We start from the raw sequence: 27471 nt of genomic DNA on the forward strand, positions 1-27471 counted from the left end.
ATGCATCAAAGGACTCCATCAAGAGAGTAAAAGATAACCCACAAAATAGGAGAAAATACTTGCAAGCTGTATATCTAATAAGGGAATTGTATCTAGGATATATGAAGAACTCTTGAAATTCAATAACAAAAAGTTGGATTCCAAAATGGTCACAAAGGATCTGAATAGACATTTCTCTAAGGAAGGTGTACAAAAAGTCAGTAAATGCATGAAAGAAGGTTTAGCATCATTAATCATAGGGAAATGCAAATCAAAAACTATAGGGAGATACTACTTAATACACAGCAGGATGGCTATAATTGATTAAGTAATAACAAGTATGGAGAACCTGTAACCCTCATTGCTGGTGGAATATAAAATGGTGCAGCCACTTTGAAAAATTAACAGTTCTTCAGAGGTTGAACATAGTTATGTAAGACCCAACAATTCCACATCTAAGTATATACCCAAGATAAATGAAAATGTGTCCACACAGACTTGTACAGTTGTTCATAGTAGCATTATTCATAATAGCCAAAAATGTGGAAAAATCCAAATGTCCGTCAGTGGATGAAATGGATAAATAAAACATGGTCCATCCATAGAATGGAATGATACTCAGCCATAAAAAGTGATTTCTACTGACACATGCTACAACATGGTTGAACCTTGGAAACACTATGCTAAGCAGAAGAAATCAGACAGAAAAGACCACAGATTGTATGATTCCATTTATATGAAATGTCCATCATTGGCAAATCTACAGACAGAAACCAGATCAGTGATTGCCTGGGGCTGGGGTGGATGAGTGGGTTGTGGGGTGATGGTTAATGGATGCAGGGTTTCTTCTTGGGGTGATGAAATCTTTCTAGAATTGTGGTAATGTTCACTCAACTCTGAATATACTAAAAGTCATTGAATTGTACACTTTAAATGGGTGAAATTTGTATGGTATGTGACTTCACAATAAAGTTTTTAGAAAACAAAATTTCCAACATGAACAATTATTTGGAGAACTTTTATACCTGTGTCACACTGTTTCATTCTTTTTCTCCTTTAATTACACTCCCCTCCTGTGTCTCTTGTGCCACTTAAAGAGGACCTGAACTCCCAGGCTACCCCCATTTCCTCTGACCATCCATGTCATGATTAAAGTTCATTCAGCTTTCCCAACAAGGGTCTTTAGTCAGGCATCTATTCAAAATGGATTTGTCCATGTGTCCTAAGGCCAGAGAGAAGGATTTCCCCATCCTGAATCGATAAATTTAAGAGAGTGAGCAGGGAAAAGCATTTTTTTCAGGTTCATGTATATAGCATGGGATTAGAAAGATACTGGGTTAAATATAAAACTGTTCTAAACCCAAAAACACCAGGGAAGGGATCTGAGGCTTTCCGGAAGCTTCCCACTCAGAGAAGGCGAGTGTGGTGTCCAGGATCGTGATAAGTGTGAGTCTGTTCACTCAGCCTGGCATTTGAAAACAGCCACTCGGAAAAAGGAGCTGCTAGGAAGGCTGTTCTGTGTCAAGGCCCAGACAGTCTTGGATTCCCCAGTCTCACTGAAGGGCTCTTATCCTTGGATTTCACCCCCCTCAGCTTCTCCTCTTTATAGACCTCTCCTCCCTACTCCCCATGTCACCAGCCTCTCCCAGGGAAGGGCCTGGAAACTCAGACTGAGCTATGATCAGCAAAGGAGACAGGCTGTCGTTCTCCCAGGCTCCCTTAGTGAGCTCCGCCAGCAGGGAATGGCCAGGCCAGACGCATTCCAGGACCATTCATTCCCAAGGAGGATTCAGTGTCAGGAGCAGATGTGTTTGTGCATTGTCAGGCAAGGGGACAGAGGTTGAAAGTGTAGACCACCAGGGCTGTAGCCACATCTCCCTCCTTAGGAGTTGGGCCTGAGCACTTCCTGCAAAGCATGTAGTCAGCTAAGGGGCCTCCTCCACACAGCCAGTGATAGCTCCTGGGCCAAGTGTTTTCAAAGTGTTAAGCTTGCTGGAAAATGGTAGCCCTAGATAAAGGGAAATTCTGGTGTGTTCTGGTCATTACGGGTTTCTAAATATAGGGAAACATCACTACTTACTGTGCAGTCTGTCCCATGTATTCACCTAAATAGTGACTTGGGGTAATTTGCCTGAATGGGCTGCAGAATGGAGGTGTATGTAATCAGAGCTGGGGAAGCCCTCCCAGCTGAAGCCCTTGGTCATGTATGGCTCCCAGGAGAGCAGAACACAGGCGCCCCCATCCACCATATTCCTCTGCCCCACCCAGTTACACAAAAACCTTCCTTCTGCATACCTGGTGCTCTAAAGTCCTTCAAGGCCATGATTTAATGAAAACAGTAGAAACTGCAAGCTTGCTCCCCCTTTGCATTCAAAGTGAGGCTTTATGAAACTGTGTTCTTGTTTGAATATGGTAAGCAAAAGAGTTTTCAAATTATCAGGGCTCCTTAGTGTTCCCCTGGGAGTGCACCTTTCCAGTGTCACTGAGACAAAAAAAAAAAAAAATGAGAGCAGCAAATTACTCCTGCTACTTAGGCTATTGTAGGAAAATTGTTTTTAGTGACATTTTCTTTGTTCTCATTTTCTTTGGCCCTGAGTGGGAAATAAATTCATTTTCTGTTTCTTCTGTTAAAATTGGAAACTATATCTTTAAAAAAAGAAAGAAAGAAATATTCTATACTCAGCCCTTCATTGGAAAGAGCTTGTGAAATACAGCCCTGTTCATCATAGTAGTGGGCCAGGGTCTGCGCCAGGCTGCTCTGCTCCCGTCCCCTCTGCCCCCTGGCAGGTGCCAAGCTGAGGCCAGGGTCAGGCACACTTGCCAACGCATTCCAACAGCTCCATCCGGATGGCAATGCGGACATGCCAGCCCAGTGGGATCAGCCGGATGAAGCGGGAAATGATGGGGGGCCGCAGCAGGTTCTGGACTGTGGAGGTTCGGTCCGAGTTTCCGTAGAAGACCTAAAGAGGGAGAGAATCCAATCACTGTCACATCAGGGGAGGGAAAAGGTAGAACAATTCCTATCTAGAGCTGGCCCCAACGTGTAACTATGGAAAATCTCAGAGTGGTTAAAGCACTTGCACATGCCGACCCCACAAATCTGAATTTGAGTGGTTTACCAGCATGTACATGCTCCGGGCATCTCCAGGTCACTCTCTGGGGGCCTCTGGAACTGCATTGTCCCGTATGGTAGCCACTAGCCACATGTGGCCATTTAAATTTAAAGAAATTAAAATTAGGTAACAGTTTACTTCCTCAGTAATGAAAGAATGACCGTGGTTCAAGTGCCAAACAGCTAATGTGATTAGTGGCTGCCATATTGGACTATGCAGATAACATTCCAATCATTGCAGCAAGTTTTATTGGATGGCATTGATAGAAAATGTCTTAATTCTAATAACCAATTTTGTGTTTTAATCCCTTGCATTTTGACAGAAAGTTTTGAAAATGGCCACATCACATAAGAGGAGTGTTCCCATGTTTCAAAGGTATCCAAAGTGGGGCTCAGAGTGGCCCTGAATTTGTGAGTCAACTTCATGAGGTATGTGAAGCTTAAGTGTGTATCTCTATATAGATACAAATGGCAAGTACTTTTTCGACTCGGAAAAATGCTTTAAAGAAGGGAAAAGGCATAGAAACTAGAGGGAAGATTCTGGAAGAGGGAGGGCAATGCCCAGAGAAAGGGTTTGCTTTGTGTTTTTCATGCAACACAACATGATTCAGTGACTGTAACACAAAAAGGTGTGTGGATATTTGGCTGTATTTCCAAAGAAACCATTCTTTGCACTCTTTCCAGAGTCATAGTATTCTGCCCAGTAACGATGGAACATTTCATTTCTTTCTGGAATTATCTCCTGAAAAAGTCTGGCTGCCACATTGGCCTCATCCTTCCACAAAAAGAGAAGGCCCTCATATGCCATGATCCTGCCTTTCTTCCCAATAGCAACATCCCGCACCCCCTTGTCCAAGCTGTTTGCCCTTGAACCTATTCAAGTCAGGAGCCAGATGAAAAGGTAGGATGCCACAGGCTCCTCCAGGTTACACAAGTGCCTCAGCAGAGTGCCTCTCAGCAAAGAACGGTCAGGGTCTGCAGAAACACAGACTGGGCTGGAAAAAGAATTATCTTTTTGAAAAGCCAACCAACAAGAACAAAATAAAGTAAAATGTCCAAGTGTCAAGATGGTTTTTCCTGTTGTGTTCAAACCCCTTGAAATCTCAACCCATAAATGTCTTGTTGTACAACTTGTCACCCAAGTGACTAAACACCCAGTAGCCTCTCAGGCAAAAGGACAGTTACCATCTCCAAACGGCTTGTGACTTTTTAATTCATTGCAATTATACGTTATGTATATATATATATAAAATCAAGAGCCTGCTGTGTTCAGTCTATGGTGAACAAGACATGGGGCTCGGCCTTCAGAAATTAGCAGGATATAAAGTTGCTAAAAGATTGAAGTTCCTCTGGGTCTGCACTACTTGGGTCGTTTTCACCATTTACATAGTTTAGTGGCTAACTTGCTGGCTTGTCCAAAGCTTCCTAGTAGTTGGTCTCAATCAATAGTAAGGAGAAGCCGTAGCTACATAAATGGACAAGGACCTTCCCACATCACTAATAGATCAAGTCAGAGCCATGCAGCAAAGTGTTCAATGCTCCAGTGAGTTTGGAATACTCCAAATGACCAGTTTTGATCTTTCAAGCACCTATATGCTGATATGAGAATTCACATTTGCACACAAGAGTGGCACTCGTTCACAAAGAAACTGTTCTAAGCACCAGGAATACAAGAAACGACACCTGTTCAGTCATAAGAGAGCAGAATGTGTTGTGGGGAAGAAGCGTGGATGACTCACCATGCTGTGGGGTCAGTGCTCTGACCGAGAGTGACGGCAGTAACGGGACGGGAATCCCAGAGGGTATGAGCTGAAGGTGGTTTGGGGTAATCCTGACTTACGCGGTTGTTTCCAGTCTGGTCTTTATAGTAAATCCAGTTCAGGCTCTCATCAGTCCTGTACTGCACGCTGTACTTGGTCATCCACTCGTCGATGTCACAGCGCCCCTGGGTGAGGATCCCTGAAATCACCTTGACCTCCTTCAGATCTATCTGTAGCCACTGGCTGCTGTCCTGGAACTTGGAGAGCCAGGCACACCTGCGGGGATGAGTCACCCTGTGGGCATCTGGGAAGAGCTGGGAGGCACTGTCTCCTAAGGGGTTGCCAGCGCCGGAGGAGCCTCCACAGAGCCCCCACAGTCTGAGCTGCAATCTGTTAAGCACCAAGACGCTTGTCTCCAAGAAGGGTCTGTCATACTTGTGTCATTCTCTCTCCCTCCCTCTACCTCCAACGCCCAAGGAAAAATTGCCAGATTCAATTAATTTGTCCAAGAAATGCCTTCACTTGTAGCTGAAATCACCTTTAGAGTGTGGTTGAGCCTGTCTTTCTTCAAAACACGTGAGTCCGTGGTTATTGCCCCTTCCAGCCCCCTTCCCTGTTCATTAGTCCCTCCTGTTGCTTCTTTCTCCATGACTCTGTTCTCCCTTCATTTCCCTCTCTTTCTGCATCTCTGCATCTCCTTCAGGTCGTGTCATCCGTGGCTTGCAGGGAGTGTCTGCCACATGCACAGCTCTGAGCCAAGTCGCTCTGAAAGGGCTTTTAACAATAGTAAAGCAAACCAACTATTGAAGGAACAGAAAAGTTTTTTAGCTATGTCCCTCATAAATTGTGGAAATCTATAGTTTCCACTTTGGGGGTACTTATTCATTTATTTTTGTGTATTTAGCTTCTTGGGACTCAGTCCTTGGCTGCCTTCTCTTCTAATTCCAGACCTGCCCCGTGAGTGGCTCCTGACTTTTTACTTCCATTTCAGAACTTAGTTCCCAATCCTGAGAACCAATTGCTGGCTAGACAGCTTCTCCTGGATGCCTCACAGCATCTCAAATGAAATACATCCAAAAGCGAGCTACTAGTTATCCCCACCCCGGTGCTTCTAGTATCCCCCTCTCTGAATGCTACTCTCATCCTTCCCGGTGTTCTTGCCAGTGATCTGAGAGCCATCCTTGGCCCCTTCCTCTCTGTCACCAAACATCCAATCCATTGATTGGTCCTATCTCCAAATGTTTCTCAAAGTCTTTACTTCTCTCCATTTCACTGCTCCACTGCAGCCCACATCACCCTCAATTCTTGCTTGGACTGCTTCTTTCCTAACTAGTCTCCCTGGGTTACTCTTGCACCCCATTCCCTGAAACAGCTCTCCCTGAAGGAGCCAGAAGATTTTTCCTAAAACACAAATCTCATTGTGATATTACCCAACTTTAGATCTTTCTCTTTTAGAGTCTGCTAATTGTCTCCCAATATCCTCTTCCCATCTTCCTTTAGTAATAGAACCCCTCACTTTTACCTGAGCAAATGGCCTCCCAGCTAAGATCACATTTCCCAGGCTCCCGTGCAGTTAGGCGGGGCAGTCTGACCAAATTCTGATCAATGGAACATGGGCAGAAGTGCCAACTGAGATCTGTTTGTATCCTTCAAGGAAAAGTATGTGTACTGTGCTCTTTTTCTCCTTACTGACTGGATGTGGATGTGATAGTGGAAGTCAGAGTAGCCATCTTGGGCCCCAAGATGGAAACTTGATGTTAAGGATGACAGAACAAAGTAGAAAAAGAGACTGGGCCCCTGATACCATCCAGCTGCCATGATAACCCTAGACTCCCTAATGAAACTTTGAGATGAGCAACAAATGCACTCTATCTTTTTAAGTCTCTAAACTTTGGGGCTTTTTGTTACAGCAACATAAACCTGTATTCTAACTAACACACAGTCAGGGTCTTCCCGTTATCCCCAAAATAAGGACTGTGACTTAAAAGGGCCAGTATGACCTGACTTCTGCTTTTCTCTCCAGCCTTATCTCACCTGTGCTTTAAACGTGCAGGCCTTCTTTATGGTCCCCACCTGTGCCGTTGAGGGATCTTCCCAATTCGGGACCTGTGTGCCTGCTATACCCTGTGCCTCCCCAACCCCACCCAGCCAACTACAAATCTCAGGTTAAATATCTTTGCCTTAGGAGGCCTTCCCTGGTACTTCAAATGGACCAAGTCTTTTTTCCCTCTTTGTGTCCTCCACATCACACTCACCAGATGGCCAATTGTGTGAGTGTTTAGAGTCCATCTCTCCCTCTAAACTGTGCTTCTCAATGGCCAGGACCTCATCTACCTTGTTCACAGCTATATCTGCAGTCCTTGGAATGTAGAAGGTACTCAGTATATGTTGAATAAATAAATGCATTCTGTTACTCATTTATTATAAACACCTATTTTTTCAAATCACATGAAAATAAAAGGCGTGAGCCTCCTGCCCTGCTTACCCAAAGCCTTGACTGTTGAGCCGGGCCTTGTTGGCCGTCCACGAGGAATACCAGCCCACGTACTGCTCCAGGTTGGAGCAGGTGATCTGGTCTGGTGTAACCTTGCCTGACTCAAAACCCAGGGGCTTATGATATGGGCATTCTGGGAAAGGAAAAACAAGGCACATTGAGACACTCATACCACATCGTAATGCTCAATAGAATGACACATCACACCATCTTGTTGGTGCTTCGGAACATGGAGAATGTTCTACTCACCAGCGCAGTTTTCACAGTGGGTAGAACTGAATCTTACCCTCTTCACTGCTCTCGCAAGAAGAGAGTGAAGATGACGTAGAGGGATTGCCATAGAGACAACAACCTTCATGAAAGAGGGAAATGGTTCTATGGCAACCTTAGGGAGGGGGAGATTTTGAGAAATAATTCTCCACAAACTTAGAGACCTAAAAACCAAGAGGTTCACAGTGAAATACCATACTTAAATGCCATACTCCTTATTCTCCTCATTAACACAGGTTTAGCCACCCTGTGTGAGGACATCCGGGTCCCTAATTGTCCCCAGGCAACATATGGTGTCAATTACAGGAACAAAACAATGCTGAGAAGGGCAATTATATATTAAGACTAACTTCCCACTTCTAAATTGCAGTTTTTCCACTAGTCTAAAATGAAAAAAAAAAGGGGTAAAACGTATCTCAGTGACTGTTGAGTAAGGAACAGTTAAAAGGAACTGCCTTTTTCAAATAAGAGTAGCCAAGCCTGGTTCTTACATGCTAATAGTCTGCTGCTCTCATGTATTTCCTCACATTTAGTGAGAGTCACCTGGTCAGAGACTGCAAATTGCCAGCCCAGTATCTATTCTCCCCTTCTTTTTGACTAAACAACCCTAATTATGTTGGGGGAAGCAATGTGGCCAGCTTAGAAAAAAACAACCTTTCCTAGCCTCCCTCACAGGTAGAAATGACCATGTGACACAATTTCTGGCCTGTGAGACATAAGAGGATGTCTGCTAGAGATTGCTGATCAGGTTTTGCTTGCCCCTTTTTCTTTCTGTTGCCTAGAAAGAAGACTTGATGGCTGGTACAACAGTAGCCATCTTGCACCATGGGGGTAAGGCCAAGAGTACTACAGAGACCTCAGTCCTAATATCATTAAGCAACTCCCTATGCCTAGGTCTTTTACCATGTGTGTCAAAACAAAACTTCTAATTCAAAAAGCCGTTATTTGGAGGATGGGGGGGTCTTGTTTTCAACCAAACTTGTTTCTAGATGAATTTCTATAGGAAACACTCGATAAACTTATGTAACTACATTCTCCTAGTTTTCTGATTGTGAATGATAAACTTCAAGTAAGGTAAATCAAATTAGTTTTTTTTCCACCTGTGAATCTGAGCTCAGGTTCAAGAGCTAAACATATTTACTGGGGCATAATCACCTTCCACAGTATAATGCGTGCTGAGGGTTTCTGGGGGATGATTTCCAAGTCAGTAAAATGGAGTGAAGCATGCAAAAGCTTGAACGCCATCCTCAGCTCCAGAATGCCTGTAGGGACAGTCACGACCTGTCCCCAGAACCTGAAGACAGGACAACTTCAGGCCCCTGGCCAGAGGGCCTGCCCCGCCTTTCTGACCAATGCGCCGGAGGAGTAGGTCCAACTCCGACCACTGCAGTCGCTACAGCTCAGTGGGTCTGGGGTGAGGGGACAAAATTTGCAGTTCAGCACGTACCCGAGGCTTCAGGGGGCCTATGGAAATAATGTCAGTTCCTGGGAGATGGAACCAGAGTGCTTTCTGGGCCACTGGCTCAGGCCCCTGTGGCAAAATCCATAGGGGGCTGGTTAAGAATGCAGTTCCCAAGACTCAACCCCCAGAGTGGCCACATTTTTAACAAGCACACTTGAAGGTGCTCTTTAGGAAGCTTGGCCTGCCAGGGGAGCCATCTGTTGGCTGGCAGATTCAGGGGGCCTTGTGCCCGTGGCCTTGGGTGCCCATCCACCACCTCAGCTCTCCTTCTGCCTGAAGAGCAGCCTGTGCCGCCAGCAGGAGGGACGAGGCCCCTGTGTCAGAAAGCTGGTTTCAGGTGGGCCCGTAAGTTCTAACCGTGCATGTCTCTAAGGCCTCTCCATCCCCAACCCCCCTTTTCTTGCTCCAGAGCCACTAGCTCGGAGACGGGTCAGAGGAGGAAGGAAAGCTACCCCGCTTCTGGCCCCAGTCGCTTTATTCTTGGCTGTTTGCTCCTTGTCTTTCCCCTTCATAACTCTTTTGCCATTTCTCCCCAGTTAGCTCACCTAATGATTGAGAATGGGCTGTAGACCTGCAGGGGCCTGACCATTGGCAGTGGCCTTAGAGGCCTGGGAGGGCTTGTCCAGACATGGGCCCTACCCACAGCTCTCCAGGGGAGGTGATGACCTCACTGTGCCCAGGGTTTTGGCTGGCCTGCAAGAGCCAGAGCCTGACTCCCAGGCCCCAAGCCTCGCCCCACTGCCCCCTGAGTGTTTTTCAGGTGAACAGTTCCATTGGGGTGACCCAAAGGTACTCACCCCCAGATGTCCAAAACCAAGCCCTTCCACCTCCAAGCTCCAAGGCTACCGCTGTCCAGCGCTCCTGTCTCAGGCTCTGGGGCCTCTGGCTCCCCAGCTGCTAGCCCAGAACCCTGGAGGTGCGGCCCAGGGCACAGAGAGAGGCCCAGTGGTGAGTCTCTTCACCAACACCACTTGGGGAATGCCTGAAGTGCTGATGTTTAGGCCACACACCAGAGACTCAAATGTCATTTGTCTGGGGCAGGACCTGGGCGTGGGGTAAAGCTGCAGGTGACTGGAATGGGCAGCCAAGGTCAGGAATGCCTGCCTAGAGCCAGTGTAACCTGGGCTTGCCCCACTCTCCCTCTGTGTGCATCGCTTGACTTCTCTGGGTCTCAGTTTCCTGTGCTTTGAAATGCGCAGAGCAGTAGCATCTGCCTCCATAAAGTTGCTGTGGGATGACGTGAAATAAAGTAGAGTGTAGAGCCCACAGTGCCCAGCCAAGAAGCAGCAGCTAATGTTGGTGTAACAGGGTGAATCCGTGAGAATATGTTGATGTCTTCTGAGTTTTGCATGTTTGTTTTTCTGGTGAATACTCAACACCCCTCTTCCCCACCCTGTCCTGCCCTCATTATCCCCCTACATCTCCCTGAGAAGGATGCCAGCTTCATGTTTCTAGAAGTGTGTGTGTGTGTAATTTGAGAGGAAAAGCCTGTTGACAGTGTATCTCTTGGGCTTATGGATTTGGAAGATCTAAACCTCAATAGGAATTAGCTGATTGTCCCAGAGGAAGAGGTGGCTAGAGGTTCTGGGCTTTGACCCTTGCAAGGGGAGCCCCTGGTAGGGGCCAGAGCTCAGTGGGAACATGCTTCCTTGAAGGGAGCTGGCCCAGGGATGGGGCCTGGGAGCCCTGAGCTCTGGACACCCTCAGGAAACTTGAGAAGGTCCTCAGGACGGAGCCCGATTCAGAGGGAGAAGAGCCACCTATGAGGTGGCCACCTTCAAGTGGGGCTGTGGCTGGGCAGGGAACCTGCCGTCATGAGCCTGTGGGGGTTTCACATAGTCCAAAGGACAGAGGAAGGACCTTCGACAATATTGTCTTTAGACTCCTCACAGGCCATGACAAAGGGGGACTCAAAACTGGAGTTATTTGAACTTGGGAAAATAGACCGTGTGACATTTCTCATGCTCTGTGTGCTGCAGTATAAACTGCACGCCAGTCATTATTTTTTCTGATGCCTCCTCATCCCCTTCTCCCTGCCCCACTACCCCCACCCCTTCCATGGTCCTGGCTGAGCTCCCTGTGGGTCCTCATGCAGGCCTGGAAGCCTTCCCTTGAGGTTGTTCCTGCTGCCTGTGACACTCTTGTCCCCTGTCCACCCCCTTCTCCAACTCCATTCATCCTTCAGATCTCTGCTGACTTCTGCCCACCAAGAGCTGGGGAAGGGGCTCCAGCTGCTGCCTCCCCAGACGCCCCACACCTGTCACTTGCCCACCTCCTCATCAGTATTTAGCTGTCAGCTCCGCTGGTCTGCCTTGATCCATTCTATCCTCTGAGCTGAGCAGAATGCCTGCATGTGCTAGGTACTTGGTAGTTATTGACTGGATGGATGAATGAAGGGGTAAATAAATATTCTCAGTCCATCTTGGATGGCCACTGCGGGTAAGCAGAGAAAATGGCAGAAACAGGAAGCAGAAAGCTCAGGGAGGAAGTAGAAGTTGATGGGCCCCGAAATCTCCCACCGGCCTAATGAAAAAGAAACTGTCAGTTGAGTATAAACTGTTAGTAAGCAACATGAATAATGTTGCTGGGGGAATTAAGGGGATACTCATCAGACAAACACAGACTGGCCTTCCCAAGTTCTCTGCCTGGTGGGAGTCTGATACTATAGCTATGATGCCCATTTCTACGCTCATCGTAAGTGGAAAAGGAATGTTTCTACACTCTTTTTAAGGGAAAACCTGCATTTTTTGTGGCACAAGTGGCTCTTTTGAGCAATGATTCGATAATTAGATGGATAAAGGCATATCCATATTGTGCTGCTAATCCAGGCTGTGTATATTTATTGTACTAACCTTTCTCATTCAGTAGATAATTTCTTGATTTGTAGGCATGAAGGCCAGACATGCTTATAAAGAATGTTAACCTAATGGAACACAGAGTTCTGGGACATTCTTGACAGGGGAGATGTGGATATTATTATGCATATGTATTAGACTTGAATATATGTGACGATATGTAAATACAGAATATTTATAGAATACAATATAAACTCAGATATAATATAGAAATATAAAATGTATGATAAAAGTAAAGCATTAAGGAGTAATTAGATTTCTTATATTTTGATACCTTCCCTACCCTATTCCTCCCCTCTGAGGGCGAAGGTAATCTTCACTCACCTGTGGAAGACAGACCTTTTAGTATTTTTAATAGGGTTAAGCTGAGGATTAGGGGCCATAATGCACTTAGCCTGTCACCTTCTGCCTGTGGTTGGAGCCCTTGGGCAGTAGCTCTGAGTGACCCTCTTGTTCTTCTGTACTTTTTAGGCTCCTCCCTCCCTAGGTCGGCTTTAAGCACTGTATCTCAGGAGCTGGCGAGACCGAGCCGGGTTCCCAGCATTCCAGTGAGGATCTGAGGCGTGACAGGCAAGTGACTTCTGGAATGCTGTGGCCAGGCCTGCTCTCCTGCACCATCTTTTTCACAGAAATACCCATTAACACCAGTGAATCAAGCACTTAACACAAAGGTTGTGTATCTGTCCTTCCTGGAAATACCTGTGTTGTTAAAAAACAAAACAAAACAGAAACAAAAAACAAAAACCTAGTGGGGAGAGGAGAGCACCTCAACTGTAAGACTGCTTTCAGAGCTTGGAGTTCATGGTGACTGTGTAAGGGGAAGAGCTTGGGGCCCCGGGGTAGTCTTCACATTCCTCAAACACATGGCGAGCCTCAGCTTCACAGCTGATTGGGTTAATGAAGCCAATCCACATAAATAATTTCTTTGCAATTTCTTCTTAGAAAGAACTTCCGTCGAATGGAATTCCAGTAGGTCACATGTCTCTAGTGAAGAGAACATTTGTTTCCACTAAATGGTAAACTCCTCCAAGGTAGAGATAATGCCTTCATTTTTGTCTCCCCATCAGTGTCTGGCACGTGTAACAGGCACAAGATCAAAGAGGGTGGAATTGGATTCTAAATGGATCATTGGGAGGGTGCTTCAACATTAACTAGGCAGGTTACACCCGCATGTCATGGCTGCAAGGGTTCCTGCCATGGAGCGCAGAGGACTTCCAGCAGAACCGCACCAGACTCGACAGTGCTTACTGCGTTCCCCACTACCAGCACCCCACTGTTCCCTTTCTGTAGACAGTGCAGACACCACTTCCTACCACACTGGTAAAAAGGAAACCGTGGAAGTAAAAGCCATTGTAGACTCCCCTGCCTCCCTCACAGTTGGCTGCTTTAATGCAAATTTAATGAAATAATGAAGAGAAGTTCGCACAGGGACACAGAAACCTGTCTCTCCCGGAGATATTATTAGGCGATTATGTAAAGTGTGACGTGGCACGGCACTATCATGACCCTGGAGGGGGGTGGCAAGGACAGTCTCATGCAAAAGAGGCTCTGAGCCTGGAAAGAACAGCATTGCAAATATTTGCTGGCCTGCTCAAGCCTCAGAAAGTCTGAGTGAGGAAGCAAAGGAGCTGACCTTTATTAAAGGCTACAGCTTGCCAGGTACAACACAAGGTGTTTTATGCTTCATCCGATTTATTCCTCACAACTCCTTAGAGCCGGGGTCGGCAAACTGTGGCCCTTGGGCCAAATGTAGCTCACTGACTGTTTTTGTAAATAAAGTTTTATGGGGACACAGCCATACTCATGTCTTCACACACTGTAACTGCTTTTGCACTACAATTGCAGAACTGAGTTGAGACCACGTGGCCCACAAAGCCACAAAGATTTACCACCTGATCCTTTACAGACCAAATTCGCTGGCCCTGCCATAGAGGAAGCGTTCATGTTCCTCAGGAAAGGCTCTGTTATGCTGCAGAACAAACCACCCTGGAAATTTCAGAGGCTTAACACAACAAAGGCTTATTTTTTCACTCAGGCAACTTGTCCATTGTGGGTTGACAGCGGGTTTGTTCCATCTCATCGCCCTGGGACCCAGGCCGAGGGAGAAGCTACTTTCTCAAGCAGAGGAAGAGAGAGCTGAGTCTGTCAACCCAGAAAAGGAGGTGAAACTCAGAAAGAGCAAAAGCTTTTTATTCCGGGGCCTCAGAATTGCAATTTGGGAAGCACAGATTCTGTAGTAACTGGAAAAGGGTCCTGCTCATGTGGGGAAAGCAATGGGATTCTGTGGGAAAGAAGAGGGCAGTTACGTGATTAGATGAAGAGAGGAGAAACAAACTTGTTGACTTGGTGCTAGGTGGTTGAGCCACTTTTGATTACCCTCTAATACACTGTAATGGTGCCATTCAGCAAAACTGTTTTTGGCATGCATTAGTTAACTATTCTGTCATCATAAAGTTCACATCAACAGTTTTATGGTCCAAATGCCAGTTGGTCTGTTGGGTTCCATAAGCAACTGTTTGTAAAACAATGACTGATTCTGGCCCAGTTCAAGAGTTCATTAGTTAGAAAGGAAAATGGAGCTTCAAAATGGAGTTGCTCTTGTTCAGAAATTCTATACAATTCCACAAGGTGCATCCCTAGGGTGCTCTTAAGAGATACTGCCCACTTAGGCTGGAACATATGGTGCCACCTGACTGCAAGGGGGCTGGAATACGGGGAAGCACAAGGTGGTTTGGTGAGCAATAAATCACTAGGCACAGTACTATTCTCTCCATTTGACAGGAAAAATCGAAAGCAGGAGTCCCAGAGTTAAGAAATGAGGCAGCCAAGATTCCATCTCTGGGCTTTCTGGCTGGAAAGCCTGTGCTCTTCCCAAAATGCCCTGCAGCCTACCATTGGCTTATTTTTAATAGGTTCCTTTAGTTTTCTTCATTGAAAGGTAGGTCCCACCTTGCCATGTCTCCTAGGGCAAGTAGAGATCCCGGAAGCTGTTTCTGAACAATGACATGAGGCCTGTTGGAGCGGTGGAGTTGTGAGATCTGCAGCTCAGAGGCTAACTAGAGAAAGCCCAGAGCGAGGCACTTGAGGGGTTGCAAGGAAGAGGAGAAATGGTGTGCCCAAGGATCTGGTGCCCCGAAGAGAGGGGACACTCACCTGGCATGCAGTCTGAGGAGGCGGCGCCTGCAGACCACAGGGTATTGGCACCTCCTTGGCAGTCGCACTTGCACGCATTGTGGTACCAGGGGTCCTCACCCTCATCCTGCAGGAAGCCGGAGGCACAGGAGTGTCAGAGAAGTCACAGTCAAGACAGTTGTGGTCCGTGCCACTGGAAAAGCTTGTGTTCAAAAAACTTGGCTCGTTAGTTGCCTATTGTCTGTGGCTGCTTTGCACTACAACAGCACAACGGAATTACTGATCTAGCCTTAACATACACAGCTGCCACTCATCTTTCAGTCTAGATAAACAAATGTCTGCCACTGTGGATGACCCCCTAATAATCTCATGGACACCCGTGTAGAGGGCAGTGTTTACCCCATTATAGTTATCTTCAGGAGCTTGGGGAGCTCCAGTCCAAGGTCTAGTGCCTCATACCCCTGGACTTCCCTTCTAGGGAAGGGAAAAAATATTTTTGAAGGCCAGCTCCCTTCAAGGAAGCATGTTCCCACTGAGCTCTGGCCCCTACCAGGGGCTCCCCTTGCAAGGGTCAAAGCCCAGAACCTCTAGCCACCTCTTCCTCTGGGACAGTTTTAAAAAATATTGGGATCGAGATTACACCATCTGAATTAAGACCTGGTTTAATTCCACTCTCTCCATAATCTTGCAACTTGCCCAGACAAAATGTGCTATTGCCACCACCAGGAAGAAATACCTTTAAAAACACCTTTTTAAAAGGTGATATCCTAAGCTTTATTTTTGGCTAGGAAAGTCATCGAAAACAGTATATGTCAATTCCTTCTTACTGTAACATACCTCAGTAGATGATAATCCCAGTGTGGCTGAGCAAAAGGACAAGAAAAATCAAGATAAAAAAGAAAGGGAAATTCAAGAAAACGATTCATTACATGGAAAAGTAAAGTGAATATAGTCACAGAAAAGTTAACAAAGTTCCTTCTGGAAGTAGTCAAACTACATAAATATGTGCCAGGAAAAACATCCATACATGTTGAGAAACTAGGGATGATAAAATTAAACAGAAAGACAAGAATAATTATCAGTTTTTGTTCTTTATAGAATTTTAGAAAGTACATTAATGTAGCAAAAAGAAAAATAAATGCATCTATTATTTATTATCACCAAAGGCAATGCTGTTAACATTTTAGTGTCTTTCCAGTCTTTTTTCTATGCACATTTTTAAAACCATATTTGAGAGCCTACCATCTAAACAATGTTTACAACATTCCTTTTGTTGTCAGGCAGCTGTGTCTGGGGAGGTCTCTCCCTGTGCACTAGGTGAAACCTCAGGCTGGACGAGGGAGGATTCTTGACTCTGAATGAGAAAGAATTCTGAACAGGTCTGACAAGTATAGGTAAGGAAGGAATTCATTAAAGCAAGAGTAGCAGGGAATGGCAGCAGGCGTGCAGGCAGCAGAGAGCAAGGCAGAGCAGAGGGAGGCTCATGGAACTGCTGGTTGGCCTACTCGTATAATCCCGGCCAGAACTCCTGAAGCCAGAGTCACCTGGTGTCCAGGGTCTGCTTAAATCTTAACATCGTGGGAACTGAGTCCCTCCCACCCCGGGATTTGGGGGAGCTGCAGAGCACTGATGGCGTGAGATGATGTTCTGGGAACTTCCCAAACGCAAAGAAAGGAGGTTTTCGGGCAGGCTGCTGAAGGGCATGATCGTACAGCTGCAGGCCTGTCCCGGTCACCCAGGCGACAGAACCTTGCAAAACCAAATCAGAGCTCTCAGCAGCCTTTCCCTACTTGTGTGGAGTAGAACAGAGACAGAGTGAGGACTTGTGCTTAAGTCTGGAAAACAGAGTGAAATAGCAAAATGACAAAGACACCACTGGAAGAGCACAGAGATAAGATGCAATAAGTTGAGCAGTGAAAAGGCTTTATTTTAGGCAAAAAGTACACACTTGAAGAAAGGGGAGTGTGGGCAACCTCAGAAAGGAGGCAAGCTTAAGGGCTTAGGATTCTGTCTCTTAATGCCTTCATGAATGGGGCAAAGGGCAGAGGGGTGGGTGTGAGAGGCTTGACATGTGGTCTCATGGGAGAGAGACATCATGTCACCATCTACAGTCAGTCCTGTAGATATTCTGTAAGATAAACTTACCACAAGGAATTTATTGGTCCTGTTCTTCTCCAAGATAGTGGTTACCCTCAAGCAGTGGAAACATACCATTTAGGACTGCTTGCCCTGCCTTAAGATAGGAATGGTTGTTGCCTAATTACAATAAAATATGTTAGGAATCGTGCATCCTAACTCCCTGGTTTTTAAAATGGAATCTTAGGCTTAAGATGGAGAAGATGGAGTCCCTCCTGTTCTTACTGTACTGCTTATATCTGGGCATTTTTCATCATCGGCAGGAAAAGTTCATCCTGGTGCTTGTCCCATGTCCTGCCCTGCCTCCCTTTTCTATTTAACATTAACAGTGCAAGCTTTTCCCTTTACTTACTAACTCTTCATCACCCTTAATGCCTGCCAAAGGTGGGGGCTCAGGAGTTGGTTCCCGGTTACCCCACTGTGACACATTTAAGTTATTTAGGATTAGGACATTGTTTGGAACATCTCCCACAAAGTATAAATACCATACAAATAATGCGGGGAAACTGTGCAAAATTTAGCATAAAACAAACATATAAATTATCTTTCTAGGATTATGAATAAAGAGAATAAGTACACTATGTAATAGGAACAGAGTTTGTATATATTGGCATAAACTGTTTAAAGCAGCACTGCCCGATGTGATAGCCACTAGTCCCCATGTATAGCTATTTGCAACTAAATTAATTAAAATTAATAAATTAAACATTCATTTCCTCAGTCACACCAACTAAATTTCAAGTGTTTACTGGCTACGGTTGGCTAAGGGCTGCTGTACTGGACAGCACGGGTGCAGGACATTTCCGTCATCCCAGAAGGTTGCGTTAGACAGCGCTGGTTTAAAGTACTGAAGTTTCATTTCCTATTTTCAACAAAACACATACCTTCATTTCTTTTCTGATTAGAAAAGCAACACATACCTACTATAAAAATATTGAACAAAACCTGAGTGTAGACAATAGGAAATAAAAGTCCCTCCTCAGCCACGTTCCTATCTAAAAATAGAATCTGATGCCTACAAAAACTTTCAGGTTGTTTTAGCGAGTAAAGGAATGCTCCCATCCTTTTTGTCATGACTAGAAAAGCTCTCTTTTTCAAATTGTGCCTCCAGTTCACTATACATAGTTATCCATCCGGCAAAACACTTCCTCATGTCCACTGTGAGCCTGGCACTACACCACGGCCTGCGCCTCCTGAGATGAAAGCCTTGCTCTCTGCCCATGAGGGGCTTGAGGACCCAGGAGAAGACAGACCACTGGATAATGTGTGTGGCCAGGACCCCACCAGGTTCAGTCAAAGGGGGCCCATCTTTTATTCAAGGCAGATTCAGGGCCACCCCTCACCTACAGTCACCAAACTGTGACTTGTTGACACCAAGCTTTGCTGGGCCTTTGTCCACTGACTATTCATTCCAAGAGACTCCTTGATTCACTCACTGTGGGCAGAATTGGCCCCCTTAGGTAGCAGTGAAGGTTAAGGAGCACCATCTTGGTGGAAGGCCTAGCCTTGTGCTGGCAAAGTAAGTTACCAAAGGCTTTGTATTTTCCTATCCTATGTACTCCTCCCCACACTGGCCTTACGTCTTCACGCGGCAACACTGGGTTCGTCAGTCTCTCCCATCTTCCTTTAGCTTCCACCAGACTGTTCACCTGGTTTTTCTCCCACCACTCTGAATCATCCTTCTCAGTCTCCTCTGGGATGTCTGCTTCTCTTACCCATGCCATAAAGGTCGCTAAACCCAAGATTCCACCTCTTGCAAGGAATGGCTTACTGGCTGTCTCCCGGTAGCTGTCTCTTACTACCTAAAACCAGACCTAACCGAGGCTTGGCAAGGTCATGGAGCAACCGGAACTCTCATATGTTGCTGGTGGGCATGTAAGGTGGTCTCGCCTCTTTGAAAAACTGTTCGGCAATTTATACTAAGGCTGGACATATATGTGCCCTATGACCCAGCAATTCCACTTCTAAGTGCCTACCAAAAATACATACATATGTTCTCCAACAAACAAACCCATGTACTAGATTATTCACAGCAACAGTGTTTGTAATAATCCCAAACTGGAAGCATTCACATGCCTATCAGTGTGATGTTACCTGTAGTAAGTTCACACGGTGGCACCCTATATTGCAATGAAAATGGACGATCTATACCTCCACGCCATCATATGGCTGCATCTCACAATGCTGAGTGGAAGGTCAGATGCAGAAGTGGACACACCATATGAATCCATTTAAAATGTACAAAAACTGGCAAAAGTAATCTATGCCACTAAACATGGGGCCTGGTCACATTTGGGGCAGAGAGGGGCAGGGACGAAGCCCAGGGAGAGTATCTCAAGGGCTGGTAATGTTCCTTATTCTGAGTGCTGGTCACTTATACCTGTTCAGTAGTGAAAACTGATTGAGCTGTACACTTACCTATACTTTTCTGTATGTATCTTGTACTTAAATAAATGCATGGATGTTATACGTTAACCAAAAGTTTTGTTAAAAACCACAGTCATTATATCCTTCCTCAGATTGTTCTCCTTTCTCTGTTTTGTCTGCCATTCACCTGCCACCCCATCCAGAGACCTGGGACTCATCTGAGTCACCTCTTTTTCCTAACCCCCCACATCTGGTGTCTACCAGGGGCCTTTCCCCTCTCCGTCCCCACTGCCCACTTCCTGTTGTAGGCTTCTGCCCTCTCTCCTGCAGATGCTCTCCCTGCCTCATGCATTCTCCACGCTGCTTTTGGAATGCAACGCAAACCTTATGGTTTCACTTACCTGCTCCAAACCCTTTGATGGGTCCCCATTGCCAGGGTCCAAGTTTCACCTGTGATGCTTATTAGCTGCATGGCCATAGCACTCGATTTCCTCATCCCAGAAGTGGGTTTAATAGTAATATGCCCTTGAAGGGGCCGCTGAAATCTACCTCCTGCCTACCTCTCCAGACTTGTGCACTCTGTACTTGCAATTCATCAGATGTGCCAGGCTGCTTCATGCCTCCATGCCTTTGTTTGATTTCTTGGCCTCAAATGCCTTCCCCTCCCAACTTTTTCTGCCTTCTCAGTTCATTCCCTATGAAGAGGACTTTTTCTGTCCCCTGTGTAGAACTCACCACTTGCTCTGGCCTTTGTGTGCCACCTCTTTCTTGTCCACAGGTTTATCTGAGCACCCATACGTTTATAGAAATTGAAATAAAAGATAGCTGAGAATGATTGGCCCCAAAGCATTTATATTAACTAACATTCACTGAGCATCTATTATATTCCAGACCAAGCCTTAGGTGCTGGAGCCAGTGAGTTTTAGGGGTCTGGGGTATGGGTTGGGTGGGGAAAGAGTCAGTCCAGGGTCTGTGGGCACATGGGACCTTGGAGGGGCTGAAGGAGAGGAGGGACAAGACTGACTGTGGTCTGCTGGCAGTAGCCCGGGGCAAGGCGGGGAGCAGAGAGCCTGGCCAAGGAGAGTTCCATCATCCAGAGGAGAGCCCGCGATGGATGGCTCGGCCAGGGCGGTGACAGCCGAGGTGATGAAAGTGCCTGGTCTCTGCCTGTCTTTGGCAGGTAGTGCTAACAGTATTGTTGACAGATGACATGCATATGAGAGAGAGGTTCGAGGCCTGAGTGCCTGGGAGGATGGAGCTGTCATTTACTGGGGAAGGAGAAGGTTCCAGGAGAACAGGGATCTAGGGGTCATTGGGTAGAAAGGTTTCATCTGAGAGGCCTATGGGACCCCCTAGTGTTGAGGTTGAGTGGGCAGCTGGCCAGAAGCTTCTGAGCTTCTGGAGCTCGGGAAGCCCAGATAGGCCAGGGGGTGGCCTGTGCCACCAGCAGTTAAAGCATCCATGGGCCCCACAGCCTCAGTCCCTCAGCTGTTCCCCAAGAACTGCAAAGTAGATGAGCAGTTGGCATCTAGTTGATTTGGAGGGGTGTTAGTCCAGGAATCACTGGCTCACCCCATCTGCAAGAGGAGCCGGGGAGCACTGAAAGGCAGAAAGGCCCTGTTAGTTGGGCAAGCATGAACTGTGAGCAAACACCAAGTGACCCTCTTTTGGGGAGACCAAAGGCGTGTAGGTCACTGACAGTGTGGCCTTAATAACCAAATCAGCTTGGCCTGCAGACTGTGTCTGTCACTGAAGAGAGTCTATCCAGCTGCAACTGAGCAAACCCAGAGTTTGAATGAGGCCCCTCTAATTGTTAAGACCGCCAGGGCTTTTCGTAATGCCTGGGTCCACAGGTGGGCCCGGAAGGTGCTCGGCATTCTGCCGAAACAAAGCAAAAAGCAAAGAGGAAAGGGCAGGAGACCCAGCCACTGCCCGCCTGTGGAGAGGAACAGCCCCTCAGGGGAGGCCTGGTTTCAGAGCCACTTGCTGTGTTCCACGGGATGTTGGGCAGATTTCTGGTGGTTATTTCCCCTTCCCAGGAAAGCGTTTTTCTAGAAGTGACAGCCTGGGGGTTTGAAGCACCAGATCCTTATGGAAATGAGCAGAGGAAGAACAAGAATTTTACAGCAAAAGCTGTCACCAAGGGGGCAGCAATGGGGCTGCTGTGGCCTCCCAAGTGATTTAATCACCTAAAAAGCCGGCAAACAAAAGCAAAAGCATGTTTGACTACAACATTTCATAATACCAGAGAATAACATTGTTGGAGTGAGCAAAAGTAAACGGGTCAGCCTTTAAAGGAAAAAGGAAAAGAGTTAGATTATATGGTTGCATATTTTTCTCCCTCCTCTGATTATTTTTGCAATGCCTCCACATGTTGCAGGTTTCTGCTGGGACCCAGTGAGGTGCCTGCGCCTCAGCAATCTTAGATCTATGCAATATGGGATCATTCTTCCCCTTTGCCCAAAGGTCCGCTCCATGGGGAAATTCTTGCTACCACAGCAAGAAAATTCAAGGCATGCCTGTTTCTTGAGATGTACCTTACAAACCCAAGAGGAAAAGTGTGCATTAGACACACATAGGACAGACTATTTTAGTCTCTTTTTGATGGCTGTCACTAAATACAGAACTTTCCTTCCCATGGAAACAGATGAAGCCAAGGAGAAAGGCATAAAATTATTAATGATAAAACCTGTCTGTGACCAGTTTCCAATCTACTTGAGAAACACGAGTAAAGACACAGCAGAAAAACAGCAGGCTGCAGTAATGTCCCTCTCTCGCAAAAGAAAGAAGGAAACTGCTTCTAGTGTGAAAGTGTTACTATTTTAGACTACAGGCATATTCATGGATGAATCTGTTACTGGTACATGCTTCAACACAGATGAATCTCGAAAATATATGCTAAGTGAAAGAAAAAAGACCATATGTTGCATGATTCCATTTAAATTTGAAATGTCTGGAATAGGCAGATTCTATAGGGGCAGAAAGTAGACCAGTGGCTGCTGGGGGCCGGGAGGAGGGATGGGAAGCGAGGGCATAATGGCTGCGGGTTTCTTTTTGGAGTGATGAAAATGTCCTAAAATTAGATTCTGTGCTCCACGACTCTGCAAATATATAAAAATCATTGAATTACACACTTTAAGTGGCTGAGTTTAATGGTACCTAAATTATAGTTCAACAACACTGCTTTAAAAAAAAGCCCTGCTACCCCTTATGGTCAATGCACTGGTGAAGGGGACACGCTCACCTGTAAGATGAAACTTGATTTTTTTTTCATGTGATAAACATGACCAAGTAATGGGCCTGTATATGCTAATAAGGTGGATGTTTTTAAGGTCATCATTTGCACTGAATAAGAAATGGCAATATAAGATAGCCAGAAGCCTGCCTCAGCTGTAAGAGATAGGGAGTGTCTTACTAAGGTGATCGGTGCATTCCTAAATGAACGTTCATCCAGTGCATAAGTGGAGTCAATCCATTTACCTTATTTCGCTGTACTAAGGAGCCACCGTGGAACGGAAACTGAAGAGTAAATTAGACAAAGAACCTTGTGTTCAGGTTCCCAGTTGTGCAACAGGACACATCTTCCCATGTATTTTGGCCTTTTTTCTCTATCTGGAGTGTAAGCTGATTAAGTGTAGCTGTTGTGTCTGCATTTTCTCTTATCTCCTAGGGCATCCCTCTAGTTCAGGGCAGAGCACACGTAGGTCACCATACCACACCGACCATAAAATATGGTTGCTGGACCACGCATTAGACCACATTCCATTTCACCTGCACAGATGGTATTCTTTGCTCTTTATGGAAATTTCTGGAGCCCCCCAGCCATGCACACAGATTGGTAAGCTATAGAACAGGATATAGTGCTGTCCTGTGTGTCTTCTGACAATGTGTCTGTTATTACAGATATCCCCTGAATGGGTAGGTCTCATATAAAAATGGGTTAGTAAACTTTTATAGGGCTTCCTCAAATTTTGGGGTCACAGCACAGGATTGTTACACTCAACACAAAGCAACAAGGATCTGCCTTGAAGTTCTTACCCAATGTTTGATCCGTAGCAGGGACTCTGGGATGGGCTCTTTAATCACCTGACAAACGAACGGATGGATGGATGGATGGATGGACTGATGGATGGATGAATCTCAAAGCCAATCCCAAAGGAGAGAAATCTGAGGGTGAGCCCTTTGGACACCTAAGAACCAGGGGTTTGGGGATCTAAGCCTTGAAGACTCTGTTTAGATTTTCTTACTGAGGAAAGGGTAAGGGGTGAAGGAAAATCAACAACCTCCCGCCAGAGCATCTTAAAGTGTTAGGTGTTACAGGAACAAGTTGCTGACTTAAATGTAAGGGAGGAAAAAACAGACAATTGATCTAAATGATCTCTGCATAGAAATATATTTGGGTTTGCAAATGACCTTGGGATTATATTTTTATAGGTTTTTCCAAATATTGAGAAACATGATTAAATAACAAGTCATAAGACTGGGGAATCAGAGTGAGTCCTCTACCAGTAAAATCTAATAGAGGTAGAGAGAATGGTTTAAACCAGGACTTCCGACTCTGCTTGTGTGAGTTTTCATCACGTCGCCTACCAGGTCATTTGCAGAGTGGAGAGGCCTCCTCCTTCCTGCCTTCCTTATTTATTTCCTATAATACACATAAATACACATGACCACAAAGAAGACATTCAAACAATTTCCAGTGTCCAGAATGAACCTAAAAAGGAATTCTGTGCTGATGGGGCCTTGAGAGCTGAGAGAGGCATGAAAGAGTAATTATTTCAAAGATTGAGAGAATTTCAAAGTTGAATTGGATGACATTTTAGAGATTTTCCTATGATTTCTCCTTGTTTAAGCATATCATTCCTGCCATGGCCATGTTTAGAAATTTACAAATGTCCATGTAATGAGTCTTTTAGAGGTTCTTGACTCTCAGTTGGATTATGCTTTCTATTAGAGTCCAGTGGTACTCGGCATTTTATGTTAATCCGTATTTAAACTAGGGTGACCTCATGTCCCGATTTGCCCAGGACAGTCCTGGTTTATACCCTTTGCCCCAGCAATTGTTAGTAGCACTCTCTTCCACTCTCAGGAACATCTTGCTTTGGAAAATTAAATTCTATGGTCACTCAAACTTTGACTCCTAAACATTTTCAAGAATACGCCACACTTTTAAAATAATTGTTGCAATTAATTGCTTGTTTACACAATATCTGAGACTCTTTTTTCTGTTCCATTTAAAGCATCCTTTGAACTTTAGGCTCCTCACAGAACCAGAAAGTAGCGAGACAAAGAGAACTGCATCCACATAAAGACAACTGTTGTTCCTTAATAATGCATATTAATTAACATGCCTTGCTAATTAATGATATTTTAATTATTCAAGTTGCATTTCTATTAATCAGCTATGTTAGTAATCCAACTGTATTATTAAATATTTAATGAATGCTAATGGTTGGACAGCACATACCTTTGTAGCCAAAGAGAAGTAAAAACAAGAAGCTTTCTATCTTGTGGGGCATTCTTCCCTTGTCCTTGGTCACAGCTTTGTCTTACTGAAGTGGAGAGCTTCCCCAGGAGCAGGAGCTTATCTTGAGCACTGGCCTCATTAAGCATCTTATTCCAGTTAGGTCTTTGGGCTCTGGCTGAGCCCCACCAAGTTAACCCATGTAGTTACCTGCCTTAACAAGGAAGTCTCAGAGAAGAGTCCAATGTCAACTGAGGTTGGTTTAGCAAAGGAAGATACTGCTTTTATTTGGTCTTTAAATGTAAGGGAAACAGTGGAGGGAAACAAACGAGAAGCAGAAGACTCAGGTCTTAATCCTTTCTCTGCCATCATCTTCTAGGGGGTGACCTTGAGCAATTTCTTGCTAAATAAGCTCTAACATTCTCAAATTCTATGACAATGCCATGGATTCCTCTCTTAGAAAGCAACTTACATCATGTTCATACCTGTTCACTCAGGAAAATACTAAAGTTGGGGGGCAGTACAGTTAAACACAAAGGTGTACATTGCTATTATTGATAATAATAAAAAAATGGAAATAATCTACATGGCCAAGCCTAGGGGGTTCATGTAACAGCAGACAGGGTTAAAAGCAGATTCGCAAGCCAGACTGCGTGTAAATCCCAGCTCATCCACTTGTTCTGTGACCTTGAGTAAGTTACTTAAGATCTCTGTGCTTCGATTTTCTCATCTGTAGGATGGTGATGATAATGCTTACTTCACAGAGTTAGCCTGAGGCTTAAATGGGATTATATATACATATATAAATGTATCCTCTAAGTATACACGTATACACTTAGAACATGTTTGACACCATTAGCCATTATTAGAATAAAGTTAATGGGGGGAAAAGAGCCTTTTAATGAGCATAGTTTGTTTTGCAAGACAAAACATTTTGGAGATGAGCTGCACAACTATGTGCATATACTTAACATTACTGAACTGAATAGTTAAAAATGATTAAGACGGTTAAAAAAAGAACAAAGTTAATGAAGTAACTGTAATAATAGGGACAATCGTGTTAAACTCTTGCATTGGAAAAGGATACAAACTTACACACTTTCTGAGCAAAATTATGTGGAAAAATGCAGAGAAAAATACTGAATTTCCCTTTTTAGTTCTTGGCCACCACTATCTTACCTCAGCCCCAAGATCCCAGATGCCTTTCCTTAATTCCTCTTGTTAAAGATGAAAAAGGCCAAAAGATAATAGAAAGAATAATAAAGCCTTCCCCCCCACCCCCGCCCCGAAACGAAACTGTAATGAACTAGTAAAGAGGAACAAAAAGGAACTACAGAAACATTTAGTCATTCGACCAGCGTTTATGGGGTATCTACAAGCCTGACATTTATTCTATGCTGTGTATTCTTTTTTTTTTTTTTCAAGGTAGGAGAGCAAGGTACAGGCTTTTATTTAGAGATAAAGTGAAAGGATAGAGCTCCCAGCTCGTGCCAGGAGGGGACTAGAGAGTCCCTATGTATTCTTTATTAAACACACAAAAGGTCCCTTCAACAAACACTTCTGCTGTACTAAAAGGAAAAGGACTATTTTTCCCCCTGCTTGTATTAGAATTTAATGACAAATTAAACCTTTAATAATAATAATAATGATAAACCTGTAATAATTTATGCCTGCTGTATTGCGCATGGAGGCCTTGGAGGCCTGCCCTGTCCTGGTTTGCAGCAAAAGGGCTGCGCCCAGGGGTGGTCTTGCGTCCCGCGAGGCCCGAATTCTCCGAGGCCAGCCCGAGTACCCGAGGAGAGGTGGGGATAGGGCCGGGCGGGGCCGGCCGGGCGAGGCCACCGCCCACCCCAGTCCTGACCTCTGCTATTTCTCAGGTCGGGCGATGGAGGCGGGGGTGGAAGAAAAAGTGTCGTTACGCTTTTGCGATAAAAATGTGCCAAAAAATAGAAAAATAAAGTAAATGTGAAAAAAAAAAAAAAGAAAGAGAATCACCTTAGCTTTGCTTTTCATCTTTTTACCCGGGCACTGGAGAGATTAAAAAGTGAAAAATCACCAGGCCAGGCTCATGGTTCCACTGGGGCTCGAACCCAGGACCTTCTGCGTGTAAAGCAGACGTGATAACCACTACACTATGGAACCTCCATGGAATGGTCGTTATCCCAATCTTTATTAATAGTTTCTTACCGGAAATAGCGTCTCCGCTGAAACCCCGCCCTGCGGTGTAACTCCACCCCCGCCCTGCCCCGTTCCGCCCCGCCTGCAAGGCCCGGTGTTCGCGACCGCGTCTCCGTTCTGGCTGTGGCGTTTGGCCGCTCGCCCAAGCTACCCTTTACAGTCGTCACCCTTGTGACCAGGGCAAGACCAGGGCGGGGTTACCCTCCTGGCTAAGAGCGCCTCCCTGCTAATCACGTGACCCCAAACTTTTGCTCAGGCCGGG

General features: G+C 45.4%; 1 protein-coding gene and 1 non-coding gene across 2 annotated transcripts; both read right to left on the reverse strand.

Moving 5' to 3' along the window:
* Positions 1 to 87: 87 nt before the first annotated feature.
* Positions 88 to 27375, reverse strand: RS1 (retinoschisin 1). Its single transcript, XM_073227606.1, has 6 exons — positions 25035 to 27375; positions 15902 to 15927; positions 15086 to 15191; positions 7337 to 7478; positions 4932 to 5127; positions 88 to 2939 (listed from the first exon to the last, which is right to left on the reverse strand). Exons 1-6 carry the CDS (start codon positions 25084 to 25086, stop codon positions 2787 to 2789), a joined length of 675 nt encoding a protein of 224 aa, XP_073083707.1. The 5' UTR covers positions 25087 to 27375; the 3' UTR covers positions 88 to 2786.
* TRNAV-UAC (transfer RNA valine (anticodon UAC)) lies at positions 27101 to 27173 on the reverse strand. Its single transcript has one exon. It is a non-coding gene; the product is annotated as a tRNA-Val (tRNA).
* Positions 27376 to 27471: the final 96 nt, after the last annotated feature.

Source organism: Manis javanica, chromosome X, assembly GCF_040802235.1.
Source record: "Manis javanica isolate MJ-LG chromosome X, MJ_LKY, whole genome shotgun sequence".
NCBI lineage: Eukaryota > Metazoa > Chordata > Mammalia > Pholidota > Manidae > Manis > Manis javanica.